General features: G+C 42.5%; 2 protein-coding genes across 6 annotated transcripts in view; one reads left to right on the top strand and one right to left on the bottom strand.

Annotated features, from left to right (window-relative positions):
- The window catches only part of DNAH9 (dynein axonemal heavy chain 9), a 368705-nt gene extending 361046 nt beyond the window's left edge, over window positions 1-7659 (top strand). Inside the window, exons 68-69 of the mRNA XM_064378055.1 lie at window positions 155-544; window positions 2330-7659. Coding sequence (XP_064234125.1) covers window positions 155-544; window positions 2330-2557 — 618 coding nt within the window. The 3' untranslated portion in view covers window positions 2558-7659. The remainder of the gene's footprint in view (window positions 1-154; window positions 545-2329) is intronic.
- ZNF18 (zinc finger protein 18) lies at window positions 4651-25840 on the bottom strand. Of its 5 annotated transcripts, none has more exons than XM_012453052.2 (7): window positions 25797-25840; window positions 19450-19922; window positions 17955-18144; window positions 17452-17540; window positions 11301-11385; window positions 10491-10601; window positions 4651-5952 (listed from the first exon to the last, which is right to left on the bottom strand). In XM_012453052.2, the coding sequence occupies exons 2-7, from the start codon at window positions 19834-19836 to the stop codon at window positions 5168-5170; spliced, it is 1647 nt and encodes a 548-aa protein (XP_012308475.1). In that variant the 5' UTR covers window positions 19837-19922; window positions 25797-25840; the 3' UTR covers window positions 4651-5167. The 5 variants fall into 5 exon arrangements, with proteins under 5 accessions (XP_012308475.1, XP_012308478.1, XP_012308476.1 ...); XM_012453055.2 differs by having other exon boundaries at window positions 10491-10598; XM_012453053.3 differs by lacking the exon at window positions 25797-25840 and adding an exon at window positions 24704-25593.
- Window positions 25841-26236: the final 396 nt, after the last annotated feature.

Raw genomic sequence — 26236 nt, 5'->3', positions numbered from 1 at the left:
TGTCACCCACCCCTGGAGTCATGTTCAGATGAAATGAACAAGGATGAATAACTCTTGTCTGCCTGGGTGCCATGAGCCAGGGGTCTCTGAGGCCAGTTGTTTGCAGGGACTTCCCACATTCTCACACTTTCTCCATCTCATTCTTTATCTTCAGGGGGAGCTGACTATGACCAGCCACATGGAAAACTTACAGAATGCCCTGTACTTCGATATGGTGCCAGAGTCCTGGGCTAGACGAGCCTACCCTTCCACCGCAGGCCTGGCTGCCTGGTTCCTAGACCTCCTCAACAGAATTAAGGAGCTAGAGGCTTGGACGGGTGACTTTACAATGCCCTCCACTGTGTGGCTGACAGGCTTCTTCAACCCCCAGTCCTTCCTGACAGCCGTCATGCAGTCCACGGCCCGCAAGAATGAGTGGCCACTGGACCAGATGGCCCTGCAATGTGATGTGACAAAGAAGAACAGAGAAGAGTTTAAGAGTCCTCCTCGGGAAGGGGTCTACGTCCATGGCCTCTTCATGGAAGGCGCCCGCTGGGACACACAGGTAAAGCCTGGGATGAACCGAAGGGCATATTTTTGGGGGCTGATTAAATGCACATTGCTTCCTGTGAAGTCTGACCACTAAAAGAGATACTCCTGAATCTTTTTATCTAGATAACCTTTCTTTCTCTGAGGCCATAAAGCCATTTTATCTAGCCAGAGTGGGGCAAAGAGCATAGGCTTTGCAGAGGGAGTAGAGTGGAGAGGTTAATAGCAAGGGCTTTGGAACCAGACTGGCTGGATCTGAGTCCCAGCACCATCATTTATTGACTCTGTGACCTGAGATATAGTTTCACCTTTCCAGACCTCACCTGTTAGATGGAAGAATAGTGTCATCATAAAAATTAAGCGAGTTACTATGTAAGACACTTGAACAGTGCCTGGCATATAGGCGGTGCTCAGAAAGTGTTGGAGTCAGCTATCTCTGCTGCTGCTGCTGCTGCTGTGTGTGTCTGGGGGATATTAGTTCACCTCCTTGGTCCATATTCTTTATTCATGAGCTCTCAAAGGGCAGGAATCTTCTGCCTTTCATGTTGTCCTATGTCAGCAAAGAGGAGCCAGTAGGTATCGCTTAAAGTGGCATTTTGAAAGGATTCCTCATCAAAGGCTAATAAAAACCTGAGTCACCATGAGATTGGAGAAGACATTTTGTCACAGATAAGAAACTGGAAAACAAGCACAGATGCCTGGGGTAAATGAAATGAACAAGAATGGATAACTCTAGAAGTGTACACTTGTACACAATCTGGAAAGAGTGCGTAGTCAAATATCCCACTTGACAGGTGACACTAAACTATTCTTAGCAGTCAAGATAAAGCTAATGGGGCAAAATTGTTAGAAGATCCAGAAGATCCCAGGAGGCCATGTGAATATGCACATAGAGATATACTTGGTTCAGTAGTACCCCAAAAAATTCATGTCTAGGCATAATCCCAGAATGAATATTTAGACATAAGGTCTTTGATTAGTTAAGATGAGGTCATACTGGATTATCATGAACCCTAAATCCAATGACCGGTACTCTTATACAGACCACACAGATGGGCATAGATATGGGAACAATAGACACTGTGGATTATTAGAGGGTGGAGGGAAGAATGGGGGTTAATAAAAACTACCTGTCCAGTCCTATGCTCACTAACTAGGTGAGGATGAATCCATACTCCAAACCTCAGCATCACACATTTCCATGTAACAAATCTGCACATGCACCCCCTGTATCTATGAGTTGACATGTTTAAAAAAAGAATCTAAAAGAAAAAGGAGACGGAAAATTTTGTTGGGACATGTTTTATAATGGTTACCATTTTGTTAGATATAGCAAGTAACAGTCTCTTGGAGTACTATCAGCAGTAGGAAATGTATTCATTCCATACAAGCTTGCAGTTAAACAAATTACATCAAACACACATACACACACACACACACACACACACACACACGACCATGTAGAGACACAGACGAGAATGCCCTATGAAGGTGGAGACAGATTGGAGTGATGCATCTACAAGCCTAGGAATTCCAGGGATTGCCAGCAACCATCAGAAGCTAGGAAAGGTATGGGATGGTTTCTGCCTCAGAACCTCCAGGAGGACCAAATCTGCCCACACTTTGACTTAGGACTTCTGGCCTGCAGAACTATGAGGGAATGTTGTTTCAAGCCATCAAGTTTGTGGCATTTTATTACACCAGCCCTAGGAAACCCATCCAAGAGCCAACAGAACAGTAAAGCAGGACAGTGTTCAGACAGCCTGCATCTAAGGTGCCTCTTCTCATGTTTTATCCTCAGGCTGGGATCATTACAGAGGCAAAGCTGAAGGATCTGACACCCTCTATGCCTGTGATGTTCATCAAGGCCATTCTTGCAGATAAGCAGGATTGCCGCAGTGTCTATTGCTGTCCTGTGTACAAGACTAGTCAGCGGGGACCCACCTATGTGTGGACTTTCAACCTGAAGACTAAGGAAAACCCATCCAAGTGGGTTCTGGCTGGTGTAGCCTTGCTTCTCCAGATTTAGCTTCCTGCAGAGCCACTGAGAAAAGAAAAAGGCTGGGCTTGGAGGCTGCCCAGAGGGACAGGTGGGTGAAGGGTGACCGCAGACACTTAGAAAGATAACAAACCATGAGCACTCACATTCTGTAGAATTCCTCTAGGGAACTTGGAGAGATATGCCTAAAGTGAGGCTGAGCTGGAGGATTATGGACCCAGGAACTAGAAGAGGAGAATTTCATAATGCTAAACCTTTCTTAATAAAATGATTTACTCAACTGTGTCTGGCCCAAGATCTGAGAGCTGCTGAGTCACAAATGATCATGTAGAGACCAAGAGAAATAAGCCACAAACACCTGGGCCCTGACCTTGTTATACACACTATCCTAGGTACTCTTGCTCCAGGCTACTCCATTCAGTCCTTGGACCAGTGGTATTGGCATCACCCATGATCCAGAATCTCCATTTTACCAATCTCTCTAAGAAATGTGTATGCACATTATAGTTTGAGAAACACTACCCTGGAGCAGGGTCACCAAAATTTTTCTATAAAGAACGAGTTAGTTAATACCTTATTATTTACAGGCCACAATGCTTCTGTTTGAACTTTGCAACTTTTCCACGGTAGGACAACCATAAATGATGAGTAAACGAAGGGGTGTGACTGCATTCCAACAAACTTTATTTACAAAAACAAGCAAAGGGCTGTATTGCTGATCCCTGCTGCAGAGGATAAGGGAGGTCTATACTGATATTTATCCTTCATTAATTCATTCATCCACTCAATACGTTTTAACCTAACACCTACTATTTGTTGTGGATACAACTGTGAACAAGTAAAGAGGAAGTATCTCTGCCGTTCTTTAAATCATTTAAGAGGAAATGAAGAAGAAACCTTTAAAGCTTTTAATCTAAAAGTTTTCTAGATTTATCTCTGTGGAAGAAATTTTCACTGCAAGTCTGATGGGTTCCACAGTTTGGATGAGTTTTAAAAGGCTCTATGAGGCAGCTTATTTGTAAGAAAAGTATGGGAGGACCCAGTATTCCTTACGTGTCTATTCCCACAGACACATAATTTTTTGATTACTATTTACAACAGTGGTTCTTAAATTTGAACAAGCATCAGAATCCCCTGGAGGGTTTGTTAAGACAAAGATTGCTGTGACCTGCCCTTCAGTATTTCTGATTCAGTAAGTTTAAACAAATTGCCCATGCTGCTGGTCCGGGGGCCACAGTTTGAGAACCCATGATTTAAAACCTCGAATCCCATCATCCTATAAATCTCTGCCATACAGAATATGGAATCTAATGCTAATTCCTCTATAATTTTCCCACTTTCTTCCTTGCAGTTCCTGCACCCCCTAAGTGAGGCCTTATTTCTCATCAGCATGATGTAAGGGAGTTAATAAATTTTACTGCTGGAATCCAAGAACTCCAGCTTGGGTTTTGTCCCTTCTCTCCCATCAACTAGTAATGTACTGCAGCTTACTGACTACAGGTTAATCTGTTTTCAGGGAAATAACTCTGTCCACATTGGCATTATCCTTCCTGAGCCTCACCCAGAGTAGTATAATAAGATGATCAGGCAAAAAGAAGGAGGTGGAAGATGGCGGGGAAGGGGGAAGTCTCACTATACAGGCAGGACACTTTGAGGCATGTAACTGGTGGAGACAAGGACAATCGGACAGTTTAGATACATGTGTTAATAAACCTCTAGACAGTATTATAAATTAGATCAATACTATTGATTTCTTCCTAACACAGACAAAATGAGAATATAATAAAGGTAATTTTAAAGCATAGAGCACTTTGGCAAAAATGATAGCCCATGTGGGATGCCAGGAGAAAGAGGGGCGGCTTGAAGCAAGAGATCAAGTGGAAGGTTGGCTCAGAAAGAGGCCACCAAAAACAAAGTTACCTGAGATAAAGGGATTGCCAGCACTGGCCAAACTCTCACCCTCTGAACATGAGGCTAGCACTTTCCTATTACTGTTCTGCTACATGACGAACTTGATAGGTTTACAGGGGCTGATTTTGGAGCTCAACTGCCTAGGGTCCTCTATGAAATAATGTGCTTTGAAATACAGTCAAACACATAGTGAATACTTCAAACAAACAAGATAGGAAGAGACTCTGCTAAGTTTATTTCAAACAAGAAACACTTGAAGTTAGTTTTTCACCCCATCACAAAGAACACATGTGAGCTCACTGCTCCACTATGTGTCTCCCCTTCTCTCCTTCTGGAACAGAAGACTTGCTCTAGAACCCACTTTAAGGGGCTGATCTCAGGTTCTTCCCATAAGCAGTGACTACAGCTAATCCCATTAAATGCCTCCCAGAAAGCACTTCTAAAACTGGATCTCCCATTTAGACTTTTTCCCCAGTAAGTCCAAAGGAAGGATGAATGGAAACATGAAGAGTATTCTTTCTCCTTGAGGCAGAATCAAGAATTTAAGCCATTGTGAAATCCAGTCCAAGATATCCTCCAAGTCCAAAGCCATGTCCAGATTCTTTCCTCTCCAATCCATGAGAAAAGGAGCTATCGGGTATCCTCTTAGAGACATAAAATTCTTCTTGGAGCTGAGTGGTTTTTTTTTAATAGGCTGGGAGATGGAGATGGGCAGAGTGTGGTGACCGGCTATTGAAAGGGCTTCTTTCCTAGGTGGGATCTTTGATGTTTGTCAAGACTCGAGCTCCAGCTGAAACTTTTCCCACAATGGGAACATTTATAAGGTTTCTCTCCTGTGTGAACCCTCTGATGTCTATTAAAGTTTGATCTTTGAATGAAACTTTTCTCACAGATGGGACATTTATAGGGTTTCTCTCCCGTGTGGATTTTCTCATGGTGGCGCAATCCTGAGAAGTCACTAAAGCCTTTCCCACAGTAATCACATTTACAGGGCTTCTCTCCTGTGTGAGTTCTCTGATGCTTCACAAAGTCTGAACTCCGCAGAAAGGCTTTTTTGCAGATGGTGCACTGAAAGTATGTCTCTCCGGTGTGAGTTCTTTGGTGAAAAACAAGCTGAGAATTCCTATAAAAGGTCTTTCCACACTCCCTACAGGTGGGGAGCTTCTGGGCCATGGGGGCTCTTGGCTGACCCCTCTGGGAGGTCTCTCTCTTCTCCTCAAGCCACACGGTGGACACTTCTCCTGAATGAGGATTAGGCAAATGCTGACCGAGTGGTTTCTCAGAAATCCTTTCTTGAGAGAGCTGTTCCCCTGTTCCCTCATCCTGAATGTTTTGCAGAGCCTCAGGGAGATTCTCTCCTTCTTCAAAGCATCCTGGCTCATCCTCACTAAAGAAGCCCCTCAAGGAAACCTGAGAAGGTACCTGTCCTGAGGCTTGAACAGAAGCATGCAGAAGCTCCTGGTCTCTGTGATTTTCCAAGTTTAGGTTCTCCTTGTCATTCTCTTGTCTATCTCCTAAAAGAAGAGCAAAGATTTGAAATGGTTCAAGTGCTTTGCCCTGTTTTCTAACTCATATGTCAAAGAGAAGGTCATCAAAAAACATTCATTTTCTTTTTTTTTTTTTTAAGGCATTAGTAAGAGGGCATTAGTAAGTGAGAAGAAAGCTACCATATGGCCTGAATGCCAGAACTTACTTTCCCTGTCCTGGGTTCAATGCTAACTGGTTCAGCTCTGGAGCTGACTTTTAAACAACAGAGGAGCACTCAAAGTGCTGTCCTGATCCCTCCATAAATAAGCCACATGTATTTCTTAAGGCCCTGGAAAAAAACAAGTATACTACTGCTTTTAAAATGATTTTATCTGATTATATAAAAAAGATAAATATGATAACTTAAAAAAAACTGAACATATAGAAACATACACAGAAGAAAACCAAATCCACCTCAGTCTTAGTACCCAGAGATAACAACTATGAGCACACATTTCCTTTCAGTCTTTTTAACCTATATGTATGCATGTATATGCTATTTTCTGACATAATTTGGGCCATATTGTATATACAGTTCTATATCCAGCTAGGTAGCATTTAATTGTAAATGGTGGTATTTATTAATCAATTTAATATGGAATCTCCCTCTCCCATTCATAAGACACCCCAAATTTGTGAAATGCATTGTGTCATTTTACCACAGTCACAATGCAGTGAGGCTGTACTATAAAAGTGAATCCTTTGATCTGTGCTTGAATATAGTATTTACATGCACTTTATTAAATCACACTAACAACTGGACGTTTGTTTTTCTCATCATAACTTGGGTTTTTGGTTATACTACTTAATTATGCATATAGAAAATTTTTATTTTGGTGGTAAGATTTTCAACTTTTATAAATTATTTTATCTGTATAGATCTAAAGATGCCATTTACCTTTCTCTTTCATATATTAGTGTCTTTTCAATTGTCTGCCAGGGATCTAGGCATCTTCTAGAGAACTAAATCTGAATTTGTTAGGTCAAAAAGCCTTAGATTGTCCCTGAATCTAAATATAAAATTAACCCTCAGAACATATTCCTCAAATGGCAAAGGTACTTTCTCTTGTCTTTAAAAAAAAAAAAAAAGCCTTTATAAATATCATTTTAAAAAGCTGAGCAATGGCCCATCAAGAAGATGTCACAATAAACACATAATTTGTTCTCCTACCATGGAAATCTAATTTGTTTATTACGTTTTTGCTACTATAAATAATGCTGTGATCAGCATTTTTCTTCGTAAGTTTTTGCCCACATTTCTCATTAATATCTCAAAGGAATTTCTCAAAGTAGAATTACTGTGTCAACTGGCATAAGTATTAAGGCTCTTGACACCTACAGGTAACCCAACTTCCAGAACAACTCTGCCATCCTCTCATATGTGAAACTGGGCAGAGGGGGAAGTGGGTATTCAATACTTAAATATTGAATATTTTTAAACATATGCCATTTAGATGGAAGAAAAATGATTTTTCATCATTTTAAAGTTTACTTTTTAAGTTATAAAAGGATGAATCTTTATCACATTTATGAGCTATTTTTCATACTTAAAGACTGCTGCCCATATTTTACTGGGAAAGTACATTTTTCGTATCAACTTGCTTTCAATCCTTCTATATTAACAAAAACAATCATTTATCTGTCATGTTGATGAAAAGTGTTTTTTACCAATTTAGTTATCCTAATTTGGTGGTGGGGGGTATTTTTTTTTTTTTTTTTTTTTTTTGAGACGGAGTTTCGCTCTTGTTGCCCAGGCTGGAGTGCAATGGTACGATCTTGGCTCACTGCAACCTCCACCTCCTGGGTTCAAGCAATTCTCCTGCCTCAGCCTCCTGAATAGCTGGGATTACAGGCATGCGCCACCACGCCCGGTTAATTTTGTATTTTTAGTAGAGATGGGGTTTCTCCATGTTGGTCAGGCTAGTTTTGAACTCCCGACCTCAGGTGATCTGCCTGTCTCGGCCTCCCAAAGTGCTGGGATTATAGGCGTGAGCCAGTGTGCCAGCCTTGATCATGTTAAATTATTATACAGACCAGCATCTCTTTCTAGACTCCCTTTTCTGTTCCACAGATCTGTGCATTTATTTTTCTATCAGCATCACACCATTTTAATGATGTTTACCTTTATAATACAACACTTAATATTTTCAGATCTAACATTCATGAAACAGTCTTCTTGCAAAACTTTTTTTTTAATATTCTTGCATGTTATATTCTTCCAGTTAACTACTTTAAAAACTTTAATCCTTTGGATTTTGATTAGAAGTGTAAGTAAATGGCTTTTTGAGACTGCCCCCTGCTGGCCTGTTTTAACTAGAAGCTGTTCTTCCATGTGGTCAACTATAAGAGCACATTCACTTGCTACATTGACTTTTGCCCCTGATCTGAGTCCAGATCTGGTAAAGTGGCAAACTGTTGTATTTTTCAAACCAGGCCTTTCCTGTCTGGTTACTTCAACAATTATTCTAGGTCTCTTCCCTGCACACGTGGACTCCTGCATTGACTATCTGCAGGATCCTCTTCTCCAAGTGTTCCCTTCCTATCTGTCCTACACATTGCTGCCAGATTCATCTTCCTAAACCTCTTTCCACATCTCCTTTTTTTTTTCTGAGACAGAGTTTCATTCTTGTTGCCCAGGCTGGAGTGCAATGGTGCAGTCTCAGCTCACTGCACCCTCCGCCTCCCGAGTAGCTGGGATTACAGGTGCCAACCATCACACCCAGCTAAGTTTTGTTTTGTTTTTTTCAGTGGAGACGGGAACCTATAATAGCTTTTTTTCTTTTTTTTTTTTTTGCCTATCATAGGCAGGATGGCCCTTGTAGACTCCTCATATCTAGTAAAAGGCAGGATCTACTGGGACCATGTCAGCAAGTGGAATAAAGGAAAAATAAACAAAAAATGAGTAGGAATACAGTGAGCTATATATTGCAAATAAGATCAGACTACTAGGAGTGATATGGGAAATCTCTGTACCTTCCACTCAATTCTACTATAAACCCAAAACTGCTCTAAAAAATATGTCTATAAAAAAAAAAAAAATCCTATTGCAACAACCTCCAAAGCAATATTTTTTCTGACTACAACCCACAGTAGGTTCTATGGACTAAATTGTGATCCCCCAAAATTCTTATGTTGAAGCCCTAGGCCCCAATATGATGGTATGTGGAGATGGGGCCTGGGACCTTTGGGAGGGCTTGGATCTAGATGAGGTCCTAAGGGCAGAGTCCTCATGATGGGATTAGTTCCCTATCCCCCCTCTGTCTCTCTCCCCTCCCCTCCCATCTCTCCCTTGCTCTCCCCCTCTCTTCTCCCCTTCTCGCCAACCCCCCTCTCTGCTATGTGAAGACACAGCAAGAAAAGTGAGGTCAGCAAACCATGCTAGCACCCTGATCTTGGACTTCCCAACCTCCAGAAACGTGAGAAATTAATGTTTGTTGTTTAAGTAACTTAGTCTATGGTATTTTGTTACAGCAGCCCAAGCTACAGCAGCAATCAATATATTTATATAGAAACACAGTACACAGACATATATTTTAAACAAATATTTCCTGAAACATGACCCACCCCTGCATCTGATATTTCCTATTCAATCGTATTGCTTCTTTTTTTTAACGCTGGTTGTAACTCTATCAAATGATTCCACAACTCACTAATTGGTTATGCAATGCAGTTTGAAAAAGACTGTTCCAGAAGAAATCGTTGTAAAATAGCATGATAAGTATGTTGCGTAAAATTAAAATCAAATATATCTCAACTAATAATTGCTCTCTCTGTGGTATATGAGCAAAAGAAAATAATTAATTAGATCTCACTGGGGAGAAAGAATGGCTTCCCCAACAATACCCATCCTTGGTCCTCTTCTTCCTCTGAGGTTCTGGGATTTACTGTATATATAAAAGTGTGTGTACATGTGTGTGTGTGTGTGTAGGTTTCACAGTTAGGTTTTACATAACTTGAATGTTTTGGAACAAGTGTAGAAAGCAAAGGTTGACTGGTATTTTTCAAGAGCACAAGTTCACATTTCTTCTTTCCCAGTCTTAAATTATTTATAAGAAGTATTTGTTGATGTTGCTGTTTAATAAATGTTAGGTGCATAGGGATTAGATAAAACATGTTTTTCTGTTTGTTTTATGTCTAGATACTTTAACTTCTTGCTAGGAAGGGTAATAATGGCTGTGACATAATCCTTTGCAATGAAATTCTACTCTGTTTGTATTGGTCTCAATTTGTGTGAATCTTAATTCTTTCTGAGAAAGAATGCTAAAACAACAGACAAGATTAAAGGCAGCAGGTCTGACGTGTGGTCTTCCTTCCATGGTTAAATATGTGTCAACAGCCCAACAGCCAGAGATAAGTAGACTCAATCTCAATATTCAAATCGAACCAATCAGATCATGGCTAGTTATAACAAACGTAATGGAATATTCCCTCCTCCAACACACACTTCCTTCACCAGCTCCCCAGTCACCTCCAATGTAATGATAGGCAGTCAGAAATGATTCCAGACCAATGAAAGATTACTCACCTATGCAGCTGGGTTTTGGGATCTTCTCATTGACATGAAGGTACAGTCCTGCCAGCTCTTCCCCATATTCTATTGAATTAGTCAGGTCAGGTTTGGAATGGGAAATGCCTGCTGTAGAGAGAAAGATGTATGGTGGGCCTTGATGAATGGGGAAGCTGGGAGCTCAAGCTGTGTCTTTCAAAGGAGCACCTTACACATCAGGGAAAATATGAAGGCTGTGGACACTTGTAGAAACTCACCTTAGAACAGCGTGTGGAGCTTATAAGACACCAGTACTCACAGGATGACCTTGACAGACGGTAAAGGCCACAAAAACAAGAGTCTAGGCAGGTGAACAGAAATGTCTGTAGACTGCCTGGCAGGCTGGTGTGAGAATCATGACTGGGATGCCACTAATGGTTGGTTGACAAGTGTGGTTTATTAGAAAAGAGCATGGACTCAGAGCCAGCCACAACTGAGTTCCATCATAACTCAGCCCACTTATGAGCTATGTGGCAGTGGCTAAGTATTTGATCTGATATTCACTTTCATCAGGCTTAAAATGAGAATACCATCATCCATTTCAGAGATTAAAGAAGTTACTCCATGCAATGTACCCACACACAGTTCCTGGCACACTGAATACTTTCAATACAAGGAAGTTCTTACTATAATTCTGCTATCTCCAACTTGCCCCAGTTCCCAACTATGCCTCTAATGATTTCCTTCATCTAGCAATTTTAAGTTCAGCAGATGTCTCTAAGAGTGCATAGAAAATGCCTGTTTTCCAGTACATCCTTCTCCTTCCATCAGGCTAACCCACGCCCTCACCTCCTGAGACCATTTTCCCATAGGTCTCCAGCATGAGATCCCAGTATTGCTCCTTTTGAGTAGAATCCAGGTGTCTCCACTGTTCCTGGGAAAAAAAAAATACAGTACCATGACTCCAATGAGATACCATGACTCCAAATATCCAATGAGGGTATTTGAACCTGCCTTCCCTGCCTAAAGGAAAGCTGCGAAGAAAGAAACATGCCATAGTATCCTGGCCATTGCAAGACCTAAGAAATCCCAGGAGAGTGGTGCAAGGAACGAAGAGGCCAAAGGGAAAACAACAGTCTCTACATCAGTATTTCTTTCCCTAATTGGAAAACATCTAGACTTTACGTTCTGCATTTTTTCAGCTGAATTATTTAAAAATGGAGAACATACAGAGGACAGGAGCCTTTTCCATACTATTTGTTTTTTTTAAAACTCAAGTGCTTGTACTAGGGATCTCTGAACAGGAAGAGCCTGGTAGTCCCACTATTTAGTTAAAATAAGGAAATTCCAAAAGCAAAAGAAAGAAGTTAGAAAAGAATCTGTTGGAAAAGCAAGTGCAAATCAGTAAAATGTAGTTAGAGTCAACTGCATTGTAAGCTTTACCCTGAAACAAAGATTGGTATATTCAGAGAAGAGAGATGTTATAGCCATACTTGAAATCTCTTATAGTTCTGCTCTTAAAGTCTAACATCAGATAGTGAAAAACTGGTGGGTTCTCAGGAGCAAGGTGTCCCCCCACAATCTCCAAAAGAAGCCCTGCTTTTCCTATGGAACAACAGACTGGAGACATAAAACTGAGAATACCATATAGCTAGGGTCTGCTTTCATGAATTCAGATTTCAATCTTCCACCAAGAAGTTGACTACTAGAAGCTCAGATTGTAGAGCAGAGGGATCAGCAGCCCATTTTCTGGAGTCAGACATATTGAGTTTTAAGTCCCTACCTTGCCACTTTCTAGCTGTGTAACCTCGAGCAAGTTTCTTAACCTTCCAGAGTTTCAGGCCTCATCTAATGATGGCACTAAACTCAAACAAGTGTTGGGAGGTTTGAGATAAATAATGCAAGTATCACCTGTTTTCATTGCACACTGTACTTGTTTTATTCACAGAATGTATCTGCTTATTAAATATTTATGTGTATGTACATGTGCATATGCACACATGTAAGTATTTGATTGCTGCCTCTACCAGCAATGTAAGCTCCATGAGAAAAGGACTCTGTCTGTCATACTCTCCATTGTATAATACCTTCCCAGTTCCCAAGACTCTGCCCAGGACAGAAGAGGCACTCGCTATATGTTGCCGGGATGAAATAAAGCCCTTAGCAAATAGGTCCTCAGTAGGTAATATATATTATTACTATCACATGCAGTCTCCCAAACTCACCCCAAGGGTTTGCAGAGAGAATTAAGGGATTCTGCACACTTTCAGAAAACCCAAAATTGACAGTCATGAATAGCCAGGCTTCAGGAAACGGAAATGAGGAGAGGAATTACTCAGTCATCCTCCTGCTGTACACAGTATATGATTCAGGGAAGGCGCTCTATGATACGGTTTGGTCTGTGTCCCCACCCAAATCTCATCTGGTAGCTCCCATAATTCCCACGTGTTGTGAGAGGGACCCAGTGGGAGATAATTGAATCAAGTGGGCAGGTCTTTCCTGTGCTGGTCTCGTGATAGTGAATAAGACATTATCTGATGGCTTTAAAAACGGGAGTTTGCCTTCACAAGCTCTCTCTTTGCCTGCCCCCAACCACGTAAGATGTGACTTGCTCCTCCTTGCCTTCCACCATGATTGTGAGGCCTCCCCAGTCATATGGGACTGTAAGTCCAATTAAACCCCTTTCTTTTGTAAATTGCCCAGTCTCAGATATGTCTTTATCAGCAGTGTGAAAACGGACTAATCTACTCTCAGTCCTAAATCAAGTCTGCCCCCTAGCACATCAAAGGGAAGTAGAAACGGCTCAAGGAGAAAGGAGACACCAAAAAGTGTTTAATTAGCAGGTGCTAAGCCAAACAAACAAACGAAAGAGAGTTTGGATGTTTTTGGGTGGATGGGATAGAAAGCTGAAAAGTGACCTCAATTTATACTTAATTACACAGTCAACTATTTATTTATTTATTGAGATAGAGTTTTGCTCTTGTTGCCCAGGTTAGAGTGCAATGGTGCGATCTTGGCTCACTGCAACTTCCAACCCTCAGCTTCAAGTGATTCTCCTACCTCAGCCTCCCGAATAGCTGAGATTACAGGCACCCGCCACCACGCCCAGTTAATTTTTTTGTATATTTAGTGGAGATGGGGTTTCTCCATGTTGGTCAGGCTGGTCTCAAACTCCCAGCCTCAGGTGATCTGTCCACCTTGGCCTCCCAAAGTGCTAGAATTATAGGCATGAGCCTCCGCACCTGGCCTACATAGTCAACTATTAACTATAACCACATTTTTAATGTGACTTTTAATTTAAATTTTTAAATTTTTAATGTATAAACAGCTAGCATTTATTCTGTTAATCTTCTGTGAATGTAGCTATTTTAACAACCTCCTAAAAATAACCACTTGAGCAAACACTGCTGAATATAGGAGTTCTCGGTCGTTTTGGTCACAGTAACATCTACCTGGCTGCCTGGCTTGCTGACACAGGACCTATTCCATGAGCAGCAGAACAGTAGCTACCAAGAAGAGTACAAGGCAGCAAAGGATACAGCCACCAAAACCCCCAGGGGTCAAAATCAGCTCATTCAAAAACCAGAAAAGTTGCTTCAGGAGCACTAACAGGGTACCTCCAGCTTAAAGACACAAATTTACTCAAAGAACTGCCAAGAAGCTGGAGACATTCCAATAAAATCTCCTACTGAAGAGGCAAGACACCAGTGGCAGCCAGCTTGCCTTTTTCTCTTATTTGGAAGAGAAGGGAAAACCTAACTTTCTATCCTGAAAGACAGAAGCATGGGATTTGATGGGAAAATTCTATTTTTGTGTGGAACCAGCACCATCTTGTGGGTTTATGAGATATTACCACAACTGACTTGCACTGAGTTACACTGTGTTCCTTTCCTTTAAGTTTGAAAACAGCGGAAGGTGAATAAATGCATTGCTGGAGTCTATGTGAGGTTCCAACTGAGCCATGGTTTCTACTAATGAAATACTACTGTGTAGTGGTAGTGATACCATATCATTATTCTGGCATTATTTATGAAGTTTCTCATTTATTTAAGAGATTAGAGAGAGTGACTAATTTAAAAATTCCCTTTACTTCTAAAGGATTCCATTAAATATCAAAGTCTTTCTGATGCAAATAACTGTTGCTAGTTTGGAGGGGATATTCGGATTGGGTAGGGATGACTTTTGTTTGTTTGGCTTGAATCGTTGCTAACTAAAATGTAGGGAAATACAGATACACACGTATATTTAAATACAGTTGTGAAAAACAAATTGGTGCTGACGAGGATTTTGAATCTTTTGACTTTAAGTTATCCAGAACAGGTGAGGATACTCTGTACATACTACAGAAACAATAATCCTCCAAGCCTGGTTGACATATTTCATAGAATACCCAAATCTTTTTCACCAAGCAATGTCCTGCTTAACAATCTGGTTTCTGAAGACCTTGAAAGCAGGCAGAAGGGCACCTCTGATTCACTAAAAAGGCATGTCTCTCCGCTGCCACCTCCCCATCCACCTTCCCCCAGAGTAAACTATGAATCTGGTATTCGAGTTTTTCTATCTCTGAGCCTGGAGAGCTGAAGCTCAGACCCTGGTCTGAAACACTGCATTAAGCACCACCTACTGCCCTCTCTATTTTCATCTTCACTCTACAGTACATTGCAAGCCAAGTCCCAAAAGGAGTTCCCTCAGTGTTTTAAATATTTTAATTAAGGTATACAGGTTACTGAAAAAAAATTATTTTTATAAAATTCAACTTTTCAGAATTGTTAACTACATACCAAGATAAATCTATCCCAGAGACTTTTATGTACAGCAAAAATGCAGTATTAGGAATTGTTGGATTTACCTTCTTTCTGAAACAACTGAAAATGGGACAAAATGTATGAAACAATAGTTTTCAGACATTGCACATTACACAGAGCAGAGCAGAACAAGATCCCTGAAAGTGGGAAAACAAATTCAGTGTGCTCTAGTTATCCAAACATACTACCTAGACAGAGGATCCGGGCAGCAGCACAGGAATGGGAACCCAGGCTGAGCCAAGGATCCTCCCTGAGATGAGCACAAGGAGCTCAGAGTCTGGGAAGGCCAAGATGGTTAAAGTTGACAGGCTGGAAAAATCTGAGAGGAGGAAGCTGCACAAACAGAAAGCTCCAGAGATCTACAGAGCGCCTTCTCCAAAGTCTGGGAAATAGCCGCCCAAAAGAATCAGAGGAAACAATCCTCTGAGTTCACACAGTGCTGGAAACAGTTTATATTTCCACTAGGCAGAGTGGAAAACCTGGTATATGAAGGGGCATCAGACTACTCAGAATACTCCAAAGAGAAGTGCCTTGGCATGGAAAAAATAATACTAGACTAAAGGTTTCTCTGGTGCCATATAACGAACAAACTGTGTCCAAATAATTGCATCCTATAGAAAAGCTCAGGAACATTTATAGTAATACAAAAACATCCAGCACCCCACAAAGCAAAATTCACAATGTCTGATATCCAATCAAAGATTACCAGGCATGGGCACCATAGTAAGACACTATCTCTACATAAAAATTTAAAAATTAGCCAAGCATTGTGGCACATGCCTATAATTCTAGCTACTCCGGAGGCTGAGGCAGGAGAATGGCTTGAGCCCAGGAGGTCAAGACTGCATGCAGTGAGCTGATTACACTGCTGCACTCCAGCCTGGGTGACAAAGTGAGACCCTGTCTCAAAACAAACAAACAAAAAAGACAGAGATTACCAGGCATACAAAGAAGCAGGAAAACAATCTCATAATGTGAATAATCAATCTATCAAAACTGACTCAGAACCAATACAGGTAGTAATCCGTAGATAAGAATATTAATACAAACATAACTATATTCCATATATTGAAGAAGCTAGAGGAAAGATTGAACACATTAAGTATAGACATGAAAGATATAATAAAGTCCCAAATTAAACTTCTAGAGGTGAAAAATTTATCTAAAATGAAAAATAGACTGGATGAGATTAACAGCAGATTAGATGCTGTAAGAAGAAAAGATTAATGAACTTGAAGACATAAAAATAGAAACTGTTGGCCAGGCATGGTGGCTCACGCCTGTAATCCCAGCACTTTGGGAGGTTGAGGCAGGCGGATCACGAGGTCAAAAGATCGAGACCATCCTCACCATGATGAAACCCCATCTCTACTAAAAATACAAAAAAAATTAGCTGGGTGTGGTGGCACGCACCTGTAGTCCCAGCTACTCGGGAGGCTGAGGCGGAAGAATCGCTTGAACCCAGGAGGCGGAGGTTGCAGTGAGCCGAGATTGTGCCACTGCACTCCAGCCTGGAGACAGAGCAAGACTCCGTCTCAAAAAAAAAAAAAGAAACTGTCCTAAATGAAACACCAAGACTTCAAAAACAATGAAAAATATACTGGATGAGATTAATAGCAGATCAGATGCTATAAAAGAAAAGGTTAATGAACTTGAAGACATAAAAATAGAATTTTTCAAAAATAAAAAAATCAGTAAGCTGTGGGACAACTTGAAGAGCTCTGATACATATATATATATATACATAATCATTATACACATTCCACAGATATTATTTCCCAAGTCCTTAAAGGAGAGAAGAAATAAGCAAGACAGAAAAAAAAATGCTTTAGAAATAATGGCCAAATATTTTTCCAGTTTAATGAAAACTATACACCCACAGATCTAAGAAGCTCAATGAATCCCAACTACGTGAAATGTGAAAATTATTCCAAGGCACATCAAAATCAAACTGTTTAAAAAAATGAGAATACACTGAAAGAAGCTATATATATATACACATTATATGCATAAGAACAAAGATAAGAGTACATTTGGCATGATTCTATTTTTACAAAACTCTAGAAAAAGCAAACTAACATATGGTGACAGCAGATCGGAGGTTTCCTCAGGATGGGGAATGGGTGAAGAGAGGCAGGAGAAAGATTATAAAAGGTAAAAAGTTTCCCCTTCACCTTTTTTGTACCTCAGCTCACCTGAGGTGCTGCTGGAAGCAGTGAGGTTCCGAGGTCCTGGTCTCTGATCAGCCTTTCCGCCAATCCGGCAGACTGGGAGGCAGCCAGGGCTGAAGTGAGGAGAGGAAGTTTTCAGAATCTGGATGTCTTCCTTAACCACTCCCCAGAAGCAGCAGATAACAATCTTCACAAATCAGAACAATACCTGTACTGCCATCTATATTTCAAGACTTGTGTTTATCTTCCTGACAAACTCCAACTCCCTCCAACCTTCCAGTCTCACCCATATTTTCTCCCACCTCCTTCCTCCTAGCCAAAATCCCGATGGTCTGGCCCAGTCATAAAGCAGTTTAACACACAGACTCTGACTCCCCAAACATGATTGGTTTATTTAGGTCTACCCTGTTTGCAAACCTCTCAGGGATATCCCAATCTGAGCAGCATACCATTTCAACTCACACTTAGGCCTACTAATCACAGTCCCAAAATCTCTCCAAGAGAACACCATACAGCACCATCCTCACCTAATTCTGCTTCTGCATCAGATTCCTCTTTCACAATGTGGCTCAGAAGCTCCCCAGGCCCCGAGGATGAATTCTCAAGTCCCAACTCCTGAGGCACCACTTCAAGATGGGGCTCCACTTCCCCCACTTGGCTGCTTTGAGATTCCATCTTCTCTGATAAGATGTCCTGTCCTAGGACCTGGATACTGATCTAGAGACCATATGTTAATTAGTAATTACTTAAGAATCCAGAGTAGGGATCTCTAAAAGATACAAAGCTTACCCTCTATAACATATCATAAGACAGTGTCTAGGGATGTGGAGTAGAGAAAGAGAAAACCAGCTTTTATTTCTAGTCCAGCAGGAACCAGGGAAAGAAGCATCCCAAAAGACAGCAAAAGCTGAGGACTGAACCAGGAGTGGGAGACCTTCAAGACATCCCATGAATGTTGTGCCTCTACTGGACATACCCCACCAGTTAAAACTCAGGCATCTTTTGAATACCTTCTCAAACATTCTAGCCTAAAGGTGGAATGTGCTGGGAGACTCTACCCTCAATCCCCAATAGCTAAAAGGTGTTCAGAGTCAGAGAGTATTAGAATTAGGTGAGGTATGGGGGGGACCCAGATGTGGTCTAACAAGAAATATACATTTAGTCTTTGTCCCCAGTTCCTGCAAAGAGCTCCTAAAGCCCTGGTAATTTCCTGAGTGACAGGAGTGAAAGAAGAGCCTCTGTTATTCATAATCAGCCCTTCTCAACCACACCTGAATTTATGCTAGGCTCCTAGATAGCTTCAGTATGGGGGCTGGTTGCCAGAGGAACCAACCATGAGATTAAAGGGTTGGAACTTCCAGTCTCTCCCCGCATCTTCTGAGGAGGGGAGGGCAGCTGGAGATACTCAGTCATCAATGGCAAATGATTACATCAAGTGTGCCAAAGTAGTGATGCCTCCATAAAAATCCCTAAACCATGGGGTTCAGGAAGCTTCCAAATGGTTGACCTCATTGAGGTACTGGTAATGTAGCATGCCAGGAGAGGCATGGAAGCTCCATACCCTTTCCCCTACACCTTGCTCTATAAAGTTCTTCTCTCTGGCTGTTAGTGAGTTATATCCTTTATATAAGTCAGTAATGCTAAGTAAAATCCTTCCCCGAATTCTATAAGTCATTCTAAGTAATTATCAAACTTGAAGAGAAGATGGTGGGAACCTTCGAATGTATAGCCAGTTTGTCAGAAGTACAGGTGGCCCCTGGGACTTGTGATTGGCATCTGAGAGCAGGAGTAGCCGTCTTGGATTGCGCTCTGAACCTGCGGGGTTGCGTTAACTCCAGACTGTTACCTTCAGAACTGAATGGTTGGGCACTCTACTGGTGTTAGAGAATCAGAGAATTGGCCATTGGTATGAAAAGCCCCACCCATTTGGTGTCATAAGTGGTATCAGAAAAAAGGCAACACACCTGATGGGACCAAAAAGGAGCCCTGTTTCACTCCCAGATCATAATACCCTCTGCTTACCCATTGCCACAGTCTCTGGGGGTCCCCCTTCAAACTCTCCACAAGCGTCACTGCCTCTTCTCCACTTCCTGGACACTGTTTCCGCACCCACATCTGGATCTCCCCAGGCAGGATGGTCAGAAACTGCTCCAACATGAGGAGCTCGAGGATCTGCTCTTTGGTGTGAACCTCTGGCTGTAGCCACTGGAAACAGAGCTTCCGAAGTTGCTTCAAGGTCTCATGAGGCCCAGACATCACCTGGTAACGGAACTGCCTGAAAAGCTGGCGTGCAGTCTCAGGGCTGGAGAGTTCCTCTTGAAGGGCACCATCTGATCCAGAGAACTGGGAGTCCTCGGCCTTCGCCAGTGATGGCAGCAGACCTAGGGCCTGCCCCAGGTCAATGGGCATTGTCCAGCCTGGCAAGTCCTTTTAAGTAAAGTGCTTCTGAAGTGGAACTGTCTCTGGAAAGAACTAGGTCTTCACCAGGAATGAGACTAAAAAGGGAATGAGATTGAGTGGTATACACAGGAGGGGGACACATTTTCAGAAAAAAAAAAATTCATATGCCCTACCCGAGAAGCCTTGGAGTCAACTATGGAGCTTTTGAAATTGCTCAATGGATACATAATTCTATTTTGAAAGATTATAAACTTGAAGCCACAAAGCAAACTACTGATACCGTACCATACCTAAACAGCCACCATCTCCCTGCCCATTTTCTAATGCTCTTTCTTGGTCTTCAAATGCCCTGAGAAAATGAAGAATAAAATGCATCATAAGAAGCATTTTCACTATAGATTTGCAGGTAAATGGCTCTTCTACAGAACACTTCTACATCTGCATTCTAAAAAATGAAACTGGAAAAAGATATTAGTGCCCTAGGAATAAAAGCTAATGTTGAAATATTCAGATGCTTTCATAATAAATAGAAAGTTAAAAATAACAAGTCTTCCCAAAAAGGTATAATGAAATTTCCAAGAGATCTCCTTTGAGTGCCATATTGAAACAGGTCTGTTTGAGAATTTGTGAAAAAAAAAAAACAAGTATCATACCTGACACTTTCAACCTCAGGGTTAAAGAGGGTTGAGAAGACTAACTAACTTGAAAATACTCCTATAGCCGTGATACAAATAATCACTATTAAAGGCAGGGCACGGTGGCTCACGCCTGTAATCTCAGCACTTTGGTAGGCTGAGGCGGGCGGATCACAAGGCCAGGAGATCAAGACCATCCTGGCCAACACGGTGAAACCCCGTCTCTACTAAAAATACAAAAATTATCTGGGCGTGGTGGCGCGTGCCTGTAATCCCAGCTACTCAGGAGGCTGAGGCAGGAGAATTGCTTGAATCCAGGAGGCGGAGGTTGCAGTGAGCCGAGATTGCGCCACTGCACTCCAGTCTGGTGCCTGGCGACGGAGCAAGACTCTGTCTCAAAATAAATAAATAAAATAAAATAAAATAAAATAAATAATCACTATTTTATGTGAATGGTATCAAAACTTAGAAGAGCACAACTAAGACAGTAGAAGGAGAAATATTAAATGGCAAAATAATATTGTTATTTTAGTGGCCGGGCGCGGTGGCTCAAGCCTGTAATCCCAGCACTTTGGGAGGCCGAGGCGGGTGGATCACGAGGTCAAGAGATCGAGACCATCCTGGTCAACATTGTGAAACCCCGTCTCTACTAATACAAAAAAATTAGCTGGGCATGGTGGCGCGTGCCTGTAATCCCAGCTACTCAGGAGGCTGAGGCAGGAGAATTGCCTGAACCCAGGAGGCGGAGGTTGCGGTGAGCCGAGATCGCGCCATTGCACTCCAGCCTGGGTAACAAGAGCGAAACTCCGTCTCAAAAAAAAAAAATAAAAAATAATAATAATAATAATAATAATAATATTGTTATTTTAAAAGGATCATCCACTATTTCTAGTTAACTTTCTTGCAAGTAATCATAATATAGGATTATTGGGTCAATCCTTAAATGTTATGAAGAATTTGGTGGTCATCATTTCTCCCCTAAGACTAATCACAACAATAAATAAAAAAATACCCACTCACTTGGGGATCCAGCTTAATCAGAGATCAGTACAATACTCTAGCTTTTTGTAGCTGCTTATTTCTTAAGGTGTAGGAAACAATGTCTTCATCCTTACCATTTCACCCAAATAATTTATCCTACATTGGAAAATCATTTAAACACTAAAAAACAAAAAACACCAAATTTTTTCATTTTTCTTTGAGACAGAGTCTCACTCTGTCGCCCAGGCTAGAGTGCAGTGGTGTGATCTCGGCTTGCTGCAACCTCCGCCTCCTGGATTTCAAAGGATTCCCCTACCTCAGCCTCCGAATAGCTGGGACTACAGGTGCCCACCACCATGCTCGGCTAATTTTTTTTTTTTTTTTTTGAGATGGAGTTTCGCTCGTTACCCAGGCTGGAGTGCAATGGAGCGATCTTGGCTGACCGCAACCTCCGCCTCCTGGGTTCAGGCAATTCTCCTGCCTCAGCCTCCTGAGTAGCTGGGATTACAGGCACGCGCCACCATGCCCAGCTAATTTTTTGTATTTTTAGTAGAGATGGGGTTTCACCATGTTAACCAGGATGGTATCGATCTCTTGACCTCGTGATCCACCCGCCTCGGCCTCCCAAAGTGCTGGGATTACAGGCGAGAGCCACCGCGCCCGGCCCCTAATTTTTGTATTTTTAGTAGAGATGGGGTTTCACCGTGTTAGCCAGGATGGTCTCGATCTCCTGACCTCATGATCCACCCACCTCAGCCTCCCAAAACACCAAATTTTTCCAAGGGCCCAAGAAACGAAACAGTGAGGTCAAAAGAATTACAGTTGACCTTTGAATAATACAGGAGTTAGGGGCGCCAACACCCACATAGTAGAAAATCCGTATATAACTTCTGATTCCCCAAAAGTTTAACAGCCTCCTGTTGGACTGATGCTTTAAATAGTTGATTAACATACATTTTGCATGTTACTGTATTTTTGTTATAAAATAAGTTAGAGAATTTTTTTTTTTTTTTTTTTTTTTTTTTTTTTTTTTTGAGAGGGAGTTTCGCTCTTGTTACCCAGGCTGGAGTGCAATGGCGCGATCTCGGCTCACCGCAACCTCCGCCTCCTGGGTTCAGGCAATTCTCCTGTCTCAGCCTCCGGAGTAGCTGGGATTACAGGCACGCGCCACTATGCCCAGCTAATTTTTTGTATTTTTAGTAGAGACGGGGTTTCACCATGTTGACAAGGATGGTCTCGATCTCTTGACCTTGTGATCCACCCGCCTCGGCCTCCCAAAGTGCTGGGATTACAGGCTTGAGCCACCGCGCCCGGCGAGAAAATATTATTATTATTATTATTATGAGACCGAGTTTCGCTCTTGTTATCCAGGCTGGAGTGCAATGGTGCGATCTCGGCTGACCGCAACCTCTGCCTCCTGGGTTCAGGCAATTCTCCTGCCTCAGCCTCCTGAGTAGCTGGGATTACAGGCACACGCCACCATGCCCAGCTAATTTTTTGTATTTTTTTTTCTTTTTTTTCTTTTTCTTGTTTTGTTTTTTTTTTTTTTTTTTTTTTTTTTTGAGACGGAGTTTCACTCGTTACCCAGGCTGGAGTGAAATGGCGCGATCTCGGCTCACCGCAACCTCCGCCTCCTGGGTTCAAGCAATTCTCCTGCCTTAGCCTCCTGAGTAGCTGGGACTACAGGCATGCGCCACCGTGCCCAGCTAATTTTTGTATTTTTAGTAGAGACGGGGTTTCACCATGTTGACCAGGATGGTCTCGATCTCTTGACCTCGTGATCCACCCGCCTCGGCCTCCCAAAGTGCTGGGATTATAGGCGTGAGCCACCACGCCCGGCCCCAATTTTTTGTATTTTTAGTAGAGACGGGGTTTCACCATGTTGACCAGGATGGTATCGATCTCTTGACCTCGTGATCCGCCCACCTCGGCCTCCCAAAGTGCTGGGATTACAGGCGTGAGCCACCGCGCCAGGCGAGAAAATATTATTAAGAAAAGTACAAGGAAGAGAAACTACATTTACTATCCACTAAGTGGAAGTCAATCACCACAAAGGCCGTCATCTTCACATCGTCACACTGAGTAGCCTGAAGAGGATAAGGAACAGAAGGAGGAGAAGGAAGGGTTGGTCTTGCAGTCTCAGAAGTCACAGAGGCAGACAAAAATCCATGTATAAATGGATCCCTGCAGTTCAACCCTGTGTTAAGGGTCTACCGTAATCCAATACCAAATTTTTTTATGTGGTCCTCATTAAATTTATTTTTTGCTTAAAAAGAAAACCAGGCCAGGTGTGGTGGCTCACGCCTGTAATCCCAGCACTTTGGAAGGCCGCAGTGGGAGGATCACCTGAGGTCAGGAGTTTGAGACCACCCTGGCCAAGATGACAAAACCATCTACTAAAAATACAAAAATTAGCTGGCCATGGTGGTGCACACCTGTATCCCAGCTCCTTCAGAGGCTGAGGCAGGAGAATAGCTTGAACCTGGGAGGCGGAGGTTCCGGTGAGTCGAGATTGCACGACTGCACTCCAGCCTGGGAGACAGAGCACGACTCCATCTCCAAAATAAAAAAAAGTCAGTAAAGGCAGAAAATCTGAACACTATCAACCGACTTGCTCTAATTGACTTTACAGAACACTAGACCCAAGAACTGTGAAGTATACATCCATTTCAAGTGCAAAAAGGTTATTCATCAAAACAGGCTATATGCATAATTTTCAAATGATTGATACCTTAAAGTTAGCTCTAAAAATATTACACAAGGTAGTATTGCTAAAAAGCCATTGAAGCAATACCCCCCCCCCAAAAAAAAAACACCACTGACAAACCCAAAATCTGATAGAAAAGGAACACAAGATAAACAAAAACCAGAAAGGTCAAATGGAAAACTTTAGAGCTTCCTGAGTTGGAATATATTCTCTGATCACAGTGCAATTAAATTAGAAATCAGTAACAAGAGATAACTAGAAAATCCAAATTTGTGGAAATTATTAAATAACGTTGTTAACTAACCCATAGTCAAAGAAAAAACTCACAAAGGAAATTAAAATATGTTTTCATACTGAGTGATAATAAAAACAGCCTATCAAACCACCTGGAAAGCAACTAAAGCATTGCCCACAGGTAAACCTACAGTTTCAAGTAACATCTTAAAAAATGAATAAATATATTTTTTTAGATCCTTCACTTTGTAAATCCAACCTGTTTGGCTCAAGAGTTTCAAATTACAAGTGGCAACATTTTAGATAGAAAGATACTAACCTGTAAACTTATTCCAATTTGTTTCCTAAATTAAGATAGCACTTTAGATAATACTTAAGAGAAATGACATTTTGGGAAAACTACAGATTTTATATAATATTTAAATCTTGTTTTAGTAATATTATGCTCCCAGGTAGCGTGGTAAGAAAAATGTCTCGGCTATTTAAAATTAAATTACTTTAGAGAGTATTAAAATTGTTTAATAGCGTTTACATCCCAATGACCTCATGCAGAATTGCCCCCATTAGTTATGAATAAAAATTAAAGTCATCCCTTACACCTGTTATTAAGCCTTTAACAAACAGAATGAATTTTTAAATGTGCATCCTAGGTAAGTATACTTAATATACACACATAGTTACATACATGGTTACATATATAAGTAACCACTTGTTAAGCATATATTATGTATCGGCTCATTATTAGGCTCGGCTCATGTATTTCTAATTCTCACAATCGTCCTGGTGTACAGATCAGAACCTCTGAGGCTCACAAGGGGCAGCCAGATTAAAACCCAGGAAGCTCTAATGCCTTTGCTTTGGGGAGAACTGCCAACGTCTGGTGATTTGTGGGGGCGTTTTGTGGTTGCACAAGCAGCTGGGGTAACCGGCATTTAGTGCTCGAGGCCAGGGCAACGCTGCTCATCGGAGAAGTAGTCTCCACCATGCGCCCCCCAAATGCCGACAGCACTCTGACGAGAGGGAGAGACTCCGAGCACCATCCCATCGAGTTTCCTCTTTCCTAAGCTCATTTTCAAATAACATCTTTAAAAATGCCCTCAGGGGAAGGCAGCGGGGAGGACCCTGCCTTCTATCCCAGCGCAGAGACCAGGCCGGTCCCGCGGGGTGCACAGGCGCAGGAACGCGGAGCCGGGACGGGGTTCACAAATCACCCCGCACCCAGGGTACACTCCCAGCCATGGCTGCCCCGGCCTCGCGCTCGCCATGTCCCCCGCGCGCTCCCAGACGCACGGGCGCGGGAGCCCGTAGACACTCCACCGCTCCGGGGCGCCCAGCCGAGTCAGGTGCGGCCGATGGCACCAGGCCTGACCCGGAGCGGACGGAGGCCGGGACCGCCCCGCACGCGCGCTCACCTCAGCCCGCGGCGCCGGCTCCGGGCGCACTTCCGGGAGCTGGGCGGCTGCGCGCGCCTCCGGCGACCGGCGAGCGACGTGCGACACTGGGCGGAGCTGGGGCGAGGGCGGGGCTGAACCCGAGGCTCCTATTGGTCGTCGGGGACGCCCCGCCCCTCTCGGCCGCCGCGGCAGTGCAGGTCCCGAGCCAACGTCACCCTCCGTTCCTTCCGTCACTCACTCACTACTCACTCACTGTTCCTGAGTTCCTTCATTACTCATCGTCATTTACTGCGCGCCTATTCTGTGCCAGGCACTCGGCCAAGCACTGCGAGGCCTTCAAAGATCATTTGTCTCTCCCGAACCCTTCCGCCCAGTCCCACACCCAAAGCTGCAACGTTATGCCAGGATCCCCGCTTCTTAACCGGTGCCTTTCTCCTCCTTTCCGTTCTTGCCTCACT

This window comes from Aotus nancymaae, unplaced genomic scaffold, assembly GCF_030222135.1.
Source record: "Aotus nancymaae isolate 86718 unplaced genomic scaffold, 86718_ANA_hifiasm-v0.15.2.pri h1tg000018l, whole genome shotgun sequence".
Taxonomy (NCBI): Eukaryota; Metazoa; Chordata; class Mammalia; order Primates; family Aotidae; genus Aotus; species Aotus nancymaae.
The sequence above is the reverse complement of the archived record's forward strand: the minus strand, read 5'-3'. Positions and strand labels throughout refer to the sequence as shown.